The sequence below is a fragment of the Trichomycterus rosablanca genome, chromosome 1 (assembly GCF_030014385.1).
Source record: "Trichomycterus rosablanca isolate fTriRos1 chromosome 1, fTriRos1.hap1, whole genome shotgun sequence".
NCBI classification, from domain to species: Eukaryota; Metazoa; Chordata; class Actinopteri; order Siluriformes; family Trichomycteridae; genus Trichomycterus; species Trichomycterus rosablanca.
Window position 1 is genome coordinate 33414064 of NC_085988.1, and position 14351 is coordinate 33428414.

The 14351-nt window shown below is 41.7% G+C and overlaps 1 protein-coding gene across 1 annotated transcript; it reads right to left on the bottom strand.

Annotated features, from left to right (window-relative positions):
* Positions 1-451: 451 nt before the first annotated feature.
* Positions 452-13860, bottom strand: LOC134320509 (zinc finger and SCAN domain-containing protein 22-like). The gene is made up of 4 exons (XM_063001919.1): positions 13764-13860; positions 4293-4983; positions 1922-2487; positions 452-800 (listed from the first exon to the last, which is right to left on the bottom strand). Exons 2-4 carry the CDS (start codon positions 4976-4978, stop codon positions 532-534), a joined length of 1521 nt encoding a protein of 506 aa, XP_062857989.1. The 5' UTR covers positions 4979-4983; positions 13764-13860; the 3' UTR covers positions 452-531.
* Positions 13861-14351: the final 491 nt, after the last annotated feature.

Genomic DNA, 14351 nt, shown 5'->3' on the forward strand with positions numbered 1-14351 from the left:
AGTTTAAAAGTGAAACAGGAGAAAAATCCAGCTAAACACAGATACATGTGGAGCTTTCAGAGTGGATTTGATGGTTATTCCACACAAATGCAGATTCGTCTCATATGCGCACTTTGATGACGTTTTACCGCACCGCTCAAGCCGAGCACTGTTCATTGTTAATTAAGCTGAACACATCGAGTTTATGGGTACAAATTTTCCCACGAAGTGCATCGGGTTTCAAAGATTTTGAGTTTAGGGGACGTCGAGTTACAAGGTACCACCGTATTACCCACACACAACTACAACAAACCAGCAACTCGCATTAAAGCATATTCTAAATGTGTAAAACCAACTGTACTGCAGTTTATTTACCATAAAATACACTTCACTGAAAACATTTTAAAGTGATTTTTAAACACATTTAAAAGCAAATAGAGAATTATCTCTACCTTTAAGTAAAGAGGTCATTAGTAGTATCTACTATTACCATTTTTAGACATCATTGCATGCTTAATTTAGTAGTGCGTTTGTGCGAGTGTCATAGTTTGTTCATGAGAAAATGCCGTGGCCCATTTTCTTTTGATGCTGCTTCAAGTTGTCTTTAATTTTAAAAGTTCTGGGGCAGTCAGTGCATTTAAAAGGCCTAGCTTCCGAGTGGACGACCACGTGTTTGGCAAGCGTACGGCTGTGGCGAAAGCCTTTCCTGCACACTGAGCACTGGAAGGGCTTCTCGCCTGTGTGGATGTTGCGGTGCTCCTGTAGCCCTCGCTCCTGAGCAAACGCTGAGCCACAGTCCAGGCAGATATGAGGACGCTCCCCTGCAGGAAATAATAGAACGTTTTTGTGTAGTGTAGTAAAGCATTTTAACAGCATTTATAAATGTAAATATAACCATTTATGAATAAAACTGTATACATTTGTAAATGTAGCCAAAATCAATTTTATTACACCCAAGCAAAGACAGAGATAAATTAAGCTTCAGTAATGCTAGGGATATTTAAGTATAGTCAAAAGTATGTGGAGACCTAGTGTATATGTATATACCTGTATATGTGTGTGTATGTAGAAGTATTATATACACTGATCAGCCATAACATTAAAACCACCTCCTTGTTTCTACACACACTGTCCATTTTATCAGCTCCACTTACCATATAGAAGCACTTTGTAGTCCATCTGTTTTTTCTGCATAATTTTTAACCTGCTTTCATGCTGTTCTTTAATGGTCAGGACCCCCACAGGACCACTACAGAGCAGGTATTATTTAGGTGGTGGATAAATCACAGCACTGCAGTGACACTGACATGGTGGTGGTGTGTTAGTGTGTGTTGTGCTGGTATGAGTGGATCAGACCCCAGCGCTGCTGGGGTTTTTAAATACTGTGTCCACTCACTGTCCACTCTATTAGACACTCCTACCTGGTTGGTCCACCTTGTAGATGTAAAGTCAGAGATGATCGCTCATCTATTGCTGCTGTTTGAGTTGGTCATCTTCTAGACCTTCATCAGTGGTCACAGGATGCTGCCCACGGTGCACTGTTGGCTGGATATTTTTGGTTGGTGGACTATTCTCAGTCCAGCAGTGACAGTGAGGTGTTTAAAAACTCCAGCAGCGCTGCTGTGTCGTATCCACTCATACCAGCACAACACATACTAACACACCACCACCATGTTAGTGTCTCTGCAGTGCTGAGAATGATCCACCACCCAAATAATACCTGCTCTGTGGTGGTCCTGTGGGGGTCCTGACCATTGAAGAACAGGGTGAAAGCAGGCTAAAAACGTATGCAGAGAAACAGATGACAGTCAGTAAATGTCGAACTACAAAGTGCTTCCATATGGTAAGTGGAGCTGATAAAATGGACAGTGAGTGTAAAAACAAGGAGGTGGTCATATTGTTGTGCCTTATCGGTGTATATGGCGATGCATCTCCAACCTACCTGTGTGAGTGCGCTGATGGCTGCGGAGGTTGAAACGGTCACGGAAGGCTTTGTTGCACTCAGGACAGTGTAACATTTTTCGATGGATGCGTAGATGGTTTGTTAACTGGGTGAGGGAGGGGAAGCGCTGATCACACTGATTGCACCCCAGACTTTTCCCAGGAGTACATATGTGTTTTCTCAGGTGGTCAAATCTTTTGAACTTACTACCACATTCTGAACAATCGAACACACGTTTTAACTTTGTGTCCGTCATGGTGTTTACATCTCCATTCTTACTTCCAAGCCTTGGTGAAGTCACAGCTGACCTGCCACTGTAGCAAGCACCAGGTAGCAAAATCTGATCATCATTCCTAACAAGCGGTACATCATTCCTAACAAGCGGCATTTCTTCAGTATTTAATACAGGCTTTGTGTCAACCAGTGTTGGGCTTAATACAACTTCTGAACAGTTCTGCTCCTCTTCAAAATGCTCATTCCCAATCCTAACTTCCATACTCTGGCAATCGGACTGGTACACTGTTTCAGGATCCATCTTAATCGTCTCATTTGAGTTCATACAATCTCTGAAATAAATTAGAATGAAAAATAAATTTTGTTAGACAAGCAAAAACATGTCTGTGGTGAGCGTGCAAGAACAATTAAAAGTAACATTAAAATATGACTGCACAACTTCATATTTTAATATTGATCAAAATAAATAAATGCTGTTTGCTCAGGTTATTGTATGTCTATTTAACAGGTTTAAGCAGCCAGGTGGGTGCCACACAACACCCAACCATATAGGTTCTCTTCAGGTGAGTGAATAGTTTTCTTCTTTGAATGAGTAAATGTATAAAAGTTTAAGTGTACATTGCCCTGTGGCAGAGAGGTCAAGAGTAAATTCTTGCCTTGTGTTCACTTTTTCTTGGATGCGCCAAACCCACAGTAAGTCTGCCAAAGATTCGACTGTCATAAAAAAGAAAGAATTTACAAGGTTAGTTGTGACTAATAAACATTCTTATTTGGATTATTATTATGTAGAACAGGGAATGTCTGAACCACAGAGTAGGTATTATTTGGGTGGTGAATCATTCTCAGCACTGCAGTGACAATGACATGGTGGTGGTGTGTTAGTGTGTGTTGTGCTGGTATGAGTGGATCAGACACAGCAGTTCTGATGGAGTTTTTAAATACCGTGTCCACTCACTGTCCACTCTATTAGACACTCCTACCTAGTTGGTCCACCTTGTAGATGTAAAGTCAGAGACGATCGCTCATCTATTGCTGCTGTTTGAGTTGGTCATCTTCTAGACCTTCATCAGTGGTCACAGGACGCTGCCCATGGGGCACTGTTGCCTGGATATTTTTGGTTGGTGGACTATTCTCAGTCCAGCAGTGACAGTGAGGTGTTTAAAAACTCCATCAGCATTGCTGTGTCTTATCCACTCATACAAGCACAACACACACTAACACACCACCACCATGTCACCGTGTCACTGCAGTGATGAGAATGACCCACCACCCAAATAATACCTGCTCTGTAGTGGTCCTGTGGGGGTCCTGACCATTGAAGAACAGGGTGAAAGCAAGCTAAAAAAAAGTATGTAGAGAAACAGATGGACTACAGTCAGTAATTGTAGAACTACAAAGTGCTATATGGTAAGTAGAGCTGATAAAATGGACAGAGTGTAGAAACAAGGAGGTGGTTTTAATGTTATGCCTGATCGGTGTAAATTACTAAATAAAACTGTTTCTTGAGGATTCTACAGCTAGTAGTGGATAGTAAGGGGAAAAAATCAAAATGACAAATTGGTGGGAACCTTTTATTAAAACATGAGTATTGGCAAAAGTATTATTTATAAGCAGAAAGTGCACAGCCCAACACTCCACAAACTGGATGAAAGAGCTGGGAGGATGTTGATCGGGGAAGCAACCAAGAGGACTGATAACTTCTTTAACCCTGTTATTTGAGTTTTTAATTTTTTTTCTTCAATTTTTAGAACTGTTGCCTTTTTACATGAATAAAATGAATTTTTTTAAATTGAATGTTGTAAGGCAAAGAAGTAAATAAAGATAGAAAAAACCTGTTCATATTATTTTTGAATGAGCATTTTAGAAGTAATTTAATCTTAATTCAATCATTTTACACAGCTTGTATCATGTCAGAAAGACATCCCAACAAATGAAACCCAAACCAGTAATGACTATGGGTCCATTATTTAACAAATTAAAATATGATTCATTGTGCAGCCACAGATAAAATGTTGCATGTCACCAAAACAAAACAATTATAATAATCATCACTATCAAAGAGAAAGCCAGTATATATGGGTGTAGACCAAAATAATTAAATAGTGCTCCACCTCTAATCTATAAATACACATCTTACCTTGAGTACACATGTTCAGCATGTGTCTCACAGTCCTCTCTGTCTCTTTCTGTGCCTCTTTTACCTCTGCTCTCATCTAGGAAGCCAGCAGCCAAGATAGCAGCCTCCTCCATGTTTCTTGGCTGCTGTTTGCCCGTCTTCTGAATAGCACCTGGTGGGAGGGCGGAAAGGAATTTCTGCAGGGCCACTTTCATCACCACCTCCTCAGCGCTGCATCTCTCAGGCTGAAGCCACTTTTTGGCTGCCTCCTCCACCCCAAGTTTTAGCTCACAAATGCCTCTTTGAGGGTCATACTGGACCTCATTGAAGTCCCTCCAACCCTGATACTCGGAGGCACTTGCCTGCTTTCTTACATCTGCTTTTAATGCTTCATAACTCAGCTGGTTAGAGGGGATGTGAGCATCCTTATCTGCTCTCTTTATACAAAGTAACTGTGAGAACTTCGTCCCCCACTGGGCCTTTGGGACTTTGCTGTTGTCCAGAGCCCGTTCAAAGACAGACAGTGTCAACTCCAGATCATCCCCTTTCAAGTCCAGCTGTGAAAGAGAAGACTGCTGAGGGTCCACATTACCTGCATGTAACAGCTGAGCAAGAAACTGTGCCTGGATCTCTCCCTGAATTGCTACAGCTTTTTGCAGCTGAACATGGAGGTCCAGGAGGGAGCGCAAACACTTGATTACATCCATTGGCTCTAGAAAAAAATAAAATAAAAATACGATCAACCAGACATAAAGTGAATGATTTTAAATTCAAACCAATAAAATGTGTATAATTGTTACACTTAAAGAGAATTCTAATTTGCTTTGTTTGATTGAGTTATGTAAAAAATATTACCTTCACAATCACTAACGTAACATAAACGCTATCTACTGCAAAAACATTAGTTATACATTTAATGTGATTTATATGCTGTGGCTTGAGCTTTGCCAAGATCTATTTCTTCACATTTATGGGTCACTACACAATCAATAAACCACCAACTAGGGTTAGGTCTTTTGAAAGAATGGTGTTTTGTCCCTTCAGTACGGTTCCAGAATGCCATTGTACTTGGCACTTGGCTCTGGTAGCTTGTGATGGCTAAACACAACATTGAGTTATCTTAATTTGTCCCATATCTTGTGTGTTTTAGGAAACTTAACAGATGTCTTAGCTGCAGTTAATTCCTAATCATCCGTCTAGGCCACATGTGTCAAACTCAAGGCCTGCGGGCCAAATCCGGCCCGCCACGTCATTTTATGTGGCCCGCGAGAGCTTAAAAGACATATGATTGTCTTAAAATACACTGTAAAATCATACATAAACTGCATCTCCCACAATGTATGCCGATTTTGTGACCCGCCTAGTGACCGCATCCCGCCACTAGATGGCAGTGTTTCCACATCAGCGTTTAACTGAGGTGGTTTTCCAACAAGTGATGTTGAGAAATATTTACAAATAACCCGAAAATGTACAAGAAGAGAAAATTGAAGCAGAAGAAGGTGATTTAATGAAAGATGGGAGAGTGAATACAAGTTTGTGCTTCAAGAAGAAAAACCGGTACGTCTATTGTGTTATGAGGCCGTGTCCGTGGTAAAGGAGTACAATATAAATGTAGATATAAATTATAAATAAACAGTATAAATTTGGCATTTTGACACCAAACACAGGATTTAGACTCCAAGAAAAACAACAAATTGTCCAAGACTTAAAAGGCAGATTGCAATCACAGCAGGATACGTTACAATCAGCCCTTTGAGGGCCACCATAATGCAGATGTGGCCCTCGGTAAAAATTAGTTTGAAGTCAAGTCCTTGCTGTACTTGGCAACCAGTGAGGCTTCTCTATAATGTTTACCTAACTAATGGTGGCAACTAGTGTGGCTTCTCTATAATGTTTACCTAACTAATGGTGGCAACTAGTGTGGCTTCTCTATAATGTTTACCTAATCAGTGGTGGCAACCAGTGTGGCTTCTCTATACCGTTTACCTAACTAATGGTGGCAACCAGTGTGGCTTCTCTATAATGTTTACCTAACTAATGGTGGCAACCAGTGTGGCTTCTCTATAATGTTTACCTAATCAGTGGTGGCAACCAGTGTGGCTTCTCTATAACGTTTACCTAACTAATGGTGGCAACCAGTGTGGCTTCTCTATACCGTTTACCCAACTAATGGTGGCAACCAGTGTGGCTTCTCTATAATGTTTACCTAATCAGTGGTGGCAACCAGTGTGGCTTCTCTATACCGTTTACCCAACTAATGGTGGCAACCAGTGTGGCTTCTCTATAATGTTTACCTAACTAATGGTGGCAACTAGTGTGGCTTCTCTATAATGTTTACCTAATCAGTGGTGGCAACCAGTGTGGCTTCTCTATACTGTTTACCTAACTAATGGTGGCAACCAGTGTGGCTTCTCTATAACGTTTACCTAACTAATGGTGGCAACCAGTGTGGCTTCTCTATAATGTTTACCTAACTGGTGGTGGCAACCAGTGTGGCTTCTCTATAATGTTTACCTAACTGGTGGTGGCAACCAGTGTGGCTTTTCTATAATGTTTACCTAACTAATGGTGGCAACCAGTGTGGCTTCTCTATAATGTTTACCTAACTGGTGGTGGCAACCAGTGTGGCTTCTCTATAATGTTTACCTAACTGGTGGTGGCAACCAGTGTGGCTTTTCTATAATGTTTACCTAACTAGTGGGGGCAACCAGTGTGGCTTCTCTATAATGTTTACCTAACTAGTGGGGGCAACCAGTGTGGCTTCTCTATAATGTTTACCTAATCAGTGGTGGCAACCAGTGTGGCTTCTCTATACCGTTTACCCAACTAATGGTGGCAACCAGTGTGGCTTCTCTATACCGTTTACCTAACTAATGGTGGCAACCAGTGTGGCTTCTCTATAACGTTTACCTAACTAATGGTGGCAACCAGTGTGGCTTCTCTATAATGTTTACCTAACTAATGGTGGCAACCAGTGTGGCTTCTCTATAATGTTTACCTAATCAGTGTTGGCAACCAGTGTGGCTTCTCTATAACGTTTACCTAACTAATGGTGGCAACCAGTGTGGCTTCTCTATACCGTTTACCCAACTAATGGTGGCAACCAGTGTGGCTTCTCTATAATGTTTACCTAATCAGTGGTGGCAACCAGTGTGGCTTCTCTATACCGTTTACCCAACTAATGGTGGCAACCAGTGTGGCTTCTCTATAATGTTTACCTAACTAATGGTGGCAACCAGTGTGGCTTCTCTATAATGTTTACCTAATCAGTGGTGGCAACCAGTGTGGCTTCTCTATACCGTTTACCTAACTAATGGTGGCAACCAGTGTGGCTTCTCTATAACGTTTACCTAACTAATGGTGGCAACCAGTGTGGCTTCTCTATAATGTTTACCTAACTAATGGTGGCAACCAGTGTGGCTTCTCTATAATGTTTACCTAACTGGTGGTGGCAACCAGTGTGGCTTCTCTATAATGTTTACCTAACTGGTGGTGGCAACCAGTGTGGCTTCTCTATAATGTTTACCTAACTAGTGGGGGCAACCAGTGTGGCTTCTCTATAATGTTTACCTAACTAGTGGGGGCAACCAGTGTGGCTTCTCTATAATGTTTACCTAATCAGTGGTGGCAACCAGTGTGGCTTCTCTATACCGTTTACCTAACTAATGGTGGCAACCAGTGTGGCTTCTCTATAACGTTTACCTAACTAATGGTGGCAACCAGTGTGGCTTCTCTATAACGTTTACCTAACTAATGGTGGCAACCAGTGTGGCTTCTCTATAACGTTTACCTAACTAATGGTGGCAACCAGTGTGGCTTCTCTATAACGTTTACCTAACTAATGGTGGCAACCAGTGTGGCTTCTCTATAATGTTTACCTAACTAATGGTGGCAACCAGTGTGGCTTCTCTATAACGTTTACCTAACTAATGGTGGCAACCAGTGTGGCTTCTCTATAATGTTTACCTAACTAATGGTGGCAACTAGTGTGGCTTCTCTATAATGTTTACCTAATCAGTGGTGGCAACCAGTGTGGCTTCTCTATACCGTTTACCTAACTAATGGTGGCAACCAGTGTGGCTTCTCTATAACGTTTACCTAACTAATGGTGGCAACCAGTGTGGCTTCTCTATAACGTTTACCTAACTAATGGTGGCAACCAGTGTGGCTTCTCTATAACGTTTACCTAACTAATGGTGGCAACCAGTGTGGCTTCTCTATAACGTTTACCTAACTAATGGGGGCAACCAGTGTGGCTTCTCTATAATGTTTACCTAACTAATGGTGGCAACCAGTGTGGCTTCTCTATAATGTTTACCTAACTAATGGTGGCAACCAGTGTGGCTTCTCTATAATGTTTACCTAACTAATGGTGGCAACCAGTGTGGCTTCTCTATAATGTTTACCTAACTGGTGGTGGCAACCAGTGTGGCTTCTCTATAATGTTTACCTAACTAATGGTGGCAACCAGTGTGGCTTCTCTATAATGTTTACCTAACTGGTGGTGGCAACCAGTGTGGCTTCTCTATAATGTTTACCTAACTAATGGTGGCAACCAGTGTGGCTTCTCTATAATGTTTACCTAACTAGTGGGGGCAACCAGTGTGGCTTCTCTATAATGTTTACCTAACTGGTGGTGGCAACCAGTGTGGCTTCTCTATAATGTTTACCTAACTAGTGGGGGCAACCAGTGTGGCTTCTCTATAATGTTTACCTAACTGGTGGTGACAACCAGTGTGGCTTCTCTATAATGTTTACCTAACTAATGGTGGCAACCAGTGTGGCTTCTCTATAATGTTTACCTAACTAGTGGGGGCAACCAGTGTGGCTTCTCTATAATGTTTACCTAACTGGTGGTGGCAACCAGTGTGGCTTCTCTATAATGTTTACCTAACTAGTGGGGGCAACCAGTGTGGCTTCTCTATAATGTTTACCTAACTGGTGGTGGCAACCAGTGTGGCTTCTCTATAATGTTTACCTAACTAATGGTGGCAACCAGTGAGGCTTCTCTATAATGTTTACCTAACTGGTGGTGGCAACCAGTGTGGCTTCTCTATAATGTTTACCTAACTAGTGGGGGCAACCAGTGTGGCTTCTCTATAACGTTTACCTAACTAATGGTGGCAACGAGTGTGGCTTCTCTATAATGTTTACCTAACTAATGGTGGCAACCAGTGTGGCTTCTCTATAATGTTTACCTAACTAATGGTGGCAACCAGTGTGGCTTCTCTATAATGTTTACCTAACTGGTGGTGGCAACCAGTGTGGCTTCTCTATAATGTTTACCTAACTGGTGGTGGCAACCAGTGTGGCTTCTCTATAATGTTTACCTAACTAGTGGGGGCAACCAGTGTGGCTTCTCTATAATGTTTACCTAACTAGTGGGGGCAACCAGTGTGGCTTCTCTATAACGTTTACCTAATCAGTGGTGGCAACCAGTGTGGCTTCTCTATACCGTTTACCTAACTAATGGTGGCAACCAGTGTGGCTTCTCTATAACGTTTACCTAACTAATGGTGGCAACCAGTGTGGCTTCTCTATAACGTTTACCTAACTAATGGTGGCAACCAGTGTGGCTTCTCTATAACGTTTACCTAACTAATGGTGGCAACCAGTGTGGCTTCTCTATAACGTTTACCTAACTAATGGTGGCAACCAGTGTGGCTTCTCTATAATGTTTACCTAACTAATGGTGGCAACCAGTGTGGCTTCTCTATAACGTTTACCTAACTAATGGTGGCAACCAGTGTGGCTTCTCTATAATGTTTACCTAACTAATGGTGGCAACTAGTGTGGCTTCTCTATAATGTTTACCTAATCAGTGGTGGCAACCAGTGTGGCTTCTCTATACCGTTTACCTAACTAATGGTGGCAACCAGTGTGGCTTCTCTATAACGTTTACCTAACTAATGGTGGCAACCAGTGTGGCTTCTCTATAACGTTTACCTAACTAATGGTGGCAACCAGTGTGGCTTCTCTATAACGTTTACCTAACTAATGGTGGCAACCAGTGTGGCTTCTCTATAACGTTTACCTAACTAATGGGGGCAACCAGTGTGGCTTCTCTATAATGTTTACCTAACTAATGGTGGCAACCAGTGTGGCTTCTCTATAATGTTTACCTAACTAATGGTGGCAACCAGTGTGGCTTCTCTATAATGTTTACCTAACTAATGGTGGCAACCAGTGTGGCTTCTCTATAATGTTTACCTAACTGGTGGTGGCAACCAGTGTGGCTTCTCTATAATGTTTACCTAACTAATGGTGGCAACCAGTGTGGCTTCTCTATAATGTTTACCTAACTGGTGGTGGCAACCAGTGTGGCTTCTCTATAATGTTTACCTAACTAATGGTGGCAACCAGTGTGGCTTCTCTATAATGTTTACCTAACTAGTGGGGGCAACCAGTGTGGCTTCTCTATAATGTTTACCTAACTGGTGGTGGCAACCAGTGTGGCTTCTCTATAATGTTTACCTAACTAGTGGGGGCAACCAGTGTGGCTTCTCTATAATGTTTACCTAACTGGTGGTGACAACCAGTGTGGCTTCTCTATAATGTTTACCTAACTAATGGTGGCAACCAGTGTGGCTTCTCTATAATGTTTACCTAACTAGTGGGGGCAACCAGTGTGGCTTCTCTATAATGTTTACCTAACTGGTGGTGGCAACCAGTGTGGCTTCTCTATAATGTTTACCTAACTAGTGGGGGCAACCAGTGTGGCTTCTCTATAATGTTTACCTAACTGGTGGTGGCAACCAGTGTGGCTTCTCTATAATGTTTACCTAACTAATGGTGGCAACCAGTGAGGCTTCTCTATAATGTTTACCTAACTGGTGGTGGCAACCAGTGTGGCTTCTCTATAATGTTTACCTAACTAGTGGGGGCAACCAGTGTGGCTTCTCTATAACGTTTACCTAACTAATGGTGGCAACCAGTGTGGCTTCTCTATAACGTTTACCTAACTAATGGTGGCAACCAGTGTGGCTTCTCTATAACGTTTACCTAACTAATGGTGGCAACCAGTGTGGCTTCTCTATAACGTTTACCTAACTAATGGGGGCAACCAGTGTGGCTTCTCTATAATGTTTACCTAACTAATGGTGGCAACCAGTGTGGCTTCTCTATAATGTTTACCTAACTAATGGTGGCAACCAGTGTGGCTTCTCTATAATGTTTACCTAACTAATGGTGGCAACCAGTGTGGCTTCTCTATAATGTTTACCTAACTGGTGGTGGCAACCAGTGTGGCTTCTCTATAATGTTTACCTAACTAATGGTGGCAACCAGTGTGGCTTCTCTATAATGTTTACCTAACTGGTGGTGGCAACCAGTGTGGCTTCTCTATAATGTTTACCTAACTAATGGTGGCAACCAGTGTGGCTTCTCTATAATGTTTACCTAACTAGTGGGGGCAACCAGTGTGGCTTCTCTATAATGTTTACCTAACTGGTGGTGGCAACCAGTGTGGCTTCTCTATAATGTTTACCTAACTAGTGGGGGCAACCAGTGTGGCTTCTCTATAATGTTTACCTAACTGGTGGTGACAACCAGTGTGGCTTCTCTATAATGTTTACCTAACTAATGGTGGCAACCAGTGTGGCTTCTCTATAATGTTTACCTAACTAGTGGGGGCAACCAGTGTGGCTTCTCTATAATGTTTACCTAACTGGTGGTGGCAACCAGTGTGGCTTCTCTATAATGTTTACCTAACTAGTGGGGGCAACCAGTGTGGCTTCTCTATAATGTTTACCTAACTGGTGGTGGCAACCAGTGTGGCTTCTCTATAATGTTTACCTAACTAATGGTGGCAACCAGTGAGGCTTCTCTATAATGTTTACCTAACTGGTGGTGGCAACCAGTGTGGCTTCTCTATAATGTTTACCTAACTAGTGGGGGCAACCAGTGTGGCTTCTCTATAACGTTTACCTAACTAATGGTGGCAACGAGTGTGGCTTCTCTATAATGTTTACCTAACTAGTGGGGGCAACCAGTGTGGCTTCTCTATAATCTGCACATTTGACTACTTGTGTCTTAATTTGGAATAAGGCTCTAAGAAAATCCAGAAACTCAAAATGTCTCATACAAAATTGATAATAAAATGCATCTATTATAAGAAGAACTATACACCACATAACATTATGACCACCTCCTTGTTTCTACACTCACTGTCCATTTTATCAACTCCACTTACCATATAGAAGCACTTTGAAGGTCTACAATTACTGACTGTAGTCCATCTGTTTCTCTACATAGTTTTTTAGCCTGCTTTCACCCTGTTCTTCATTAGTCAGGACCCCCACAGAGCAGGTATTATTTGGGTGGTGGATCATTCTCAGCACTGCAGTGACACTGACATGGTTAGTGTGTGTTGTGCTGGTATGAGTGGATAAGACACAGAAATGCTGATGACACCTCACTGTCACTGCTGGACTGAGAATAGTCCACCAACCAAAAATATCCAGCCAACAGCGCCCCGTGGGCAGCGTCCTGTGACCTTCTCTGACTTTGCATCTACAAGGAGGACCAACTAGGTAGGAGTGTCTAATAGAGTGGACAGTAAGTGGACACGTTATTTAAAAACTCCAGCAGCGCTGCTGTGTCTGATCCACTACTACCAGCACAACACACACTAACACACCACCACCATGTCATTGTCACTGCAGTGCCGAGAATGATCCAACACCTAACTGTGGTGGACCTGTGGTGGTCCTGACGATTGAAGAACAGGGTGAAAACAGGCTTAAAGGGTATGTAGAGAAACAGATGGACTACAGTCAGTAATTGTAGAACTACAATTTGCTTTTATATGGTAAGTGAAGCTGATAAAATGGACAGTAAGTGTAGAAACAAGGGGATGGTTTTAATGTTATGGCTGATCGGTGTATCATAAATATTAACAGTCAAAACCACTATAAGAAAATCTCACAAACACTAGTTATATGAGCATTTTTTTTTGTTATCCAAATGAGACGATAGTGCAATACCTTTCCTTTGGAAAAAAATGATTTATTTCCAGTCTACTTGGGAAAACCTAAAGTTACCTAAACATTTGGTGCTGATTGGTTACAATTATTTTGTACTTAAGCTACAATCATTGGAATATTTTGCTTTACTACTAACCAGCAGATTAAATTGATTTATACAAAACTCTGAATGAACGTATTTATATAATGAAGCTTTTTCACAAATCCATAAACTTAGTTTCTATTTAGACACTGTATCTCTATTTTATGAGAGTAATACATGTTCCTGGTCCTGTACTGTATTAACACTGAGCTTCTGAAGAGCTTCTGGAGTGCTCTTCAGAACACATCTCTCTATAAACGTAAAACTATAAACATTTCTAATGGGTGTTGTGATGTTTCTGTTGTACATATTGCTTATGACAGATTTAATGTGACAGACTTTACATTTAAACACACTTACGCTGCTTTGCCTTACAATGTCCTTGTCTAAAGCTAATGCAGTAAAAAATAATGGCATGTTACATACCTTGAATAGTCCAGGAGAAACCGAAAATATACACAAAACAGCAGCTTTACTAACAAATCAGTGTCAACACTGTGTCCAATTATGTCTGGTTCAGGTACCGTCCACCCAGAAATCAGTTCTCAGACCTGTTTAACAATCACACACCGCCATCCTTCCGTCTCACCGTCGACGTCTTATTCCTCCTTGCTTTTCAAGGATAGATATATGTTACTGACACCTAGTGTCAGTTCCTAAAAATGAATAATGAAAATAAAGCTAAATGTAGATAGAGGGCTGCGTCGCTCCCACCCATGCATTGTATAAATAAACACAGTTTACAGTCTTTTTAAATCCAATTCGTTCCAGTTATTCTCCAGGCCACCCAAAGAGAATGGGTCCCAGCTGAGTCTGGTTCCTCTCAAGGGTTCTCCCTTTTTATTTAATTTTACCCTCGGCTTGCTCGACAGGGGGTTTTGGTCTGTCGGTTCTGGATGCTGGGAAGTTGCTTTAAAACAATATCTGTTGTAAACAGCGCTATACAAATAACATTTAAGTTTATTGCACAGCCGTTTCAGCTCTTATACTAATAACATTCTGGTGCTGATGTGC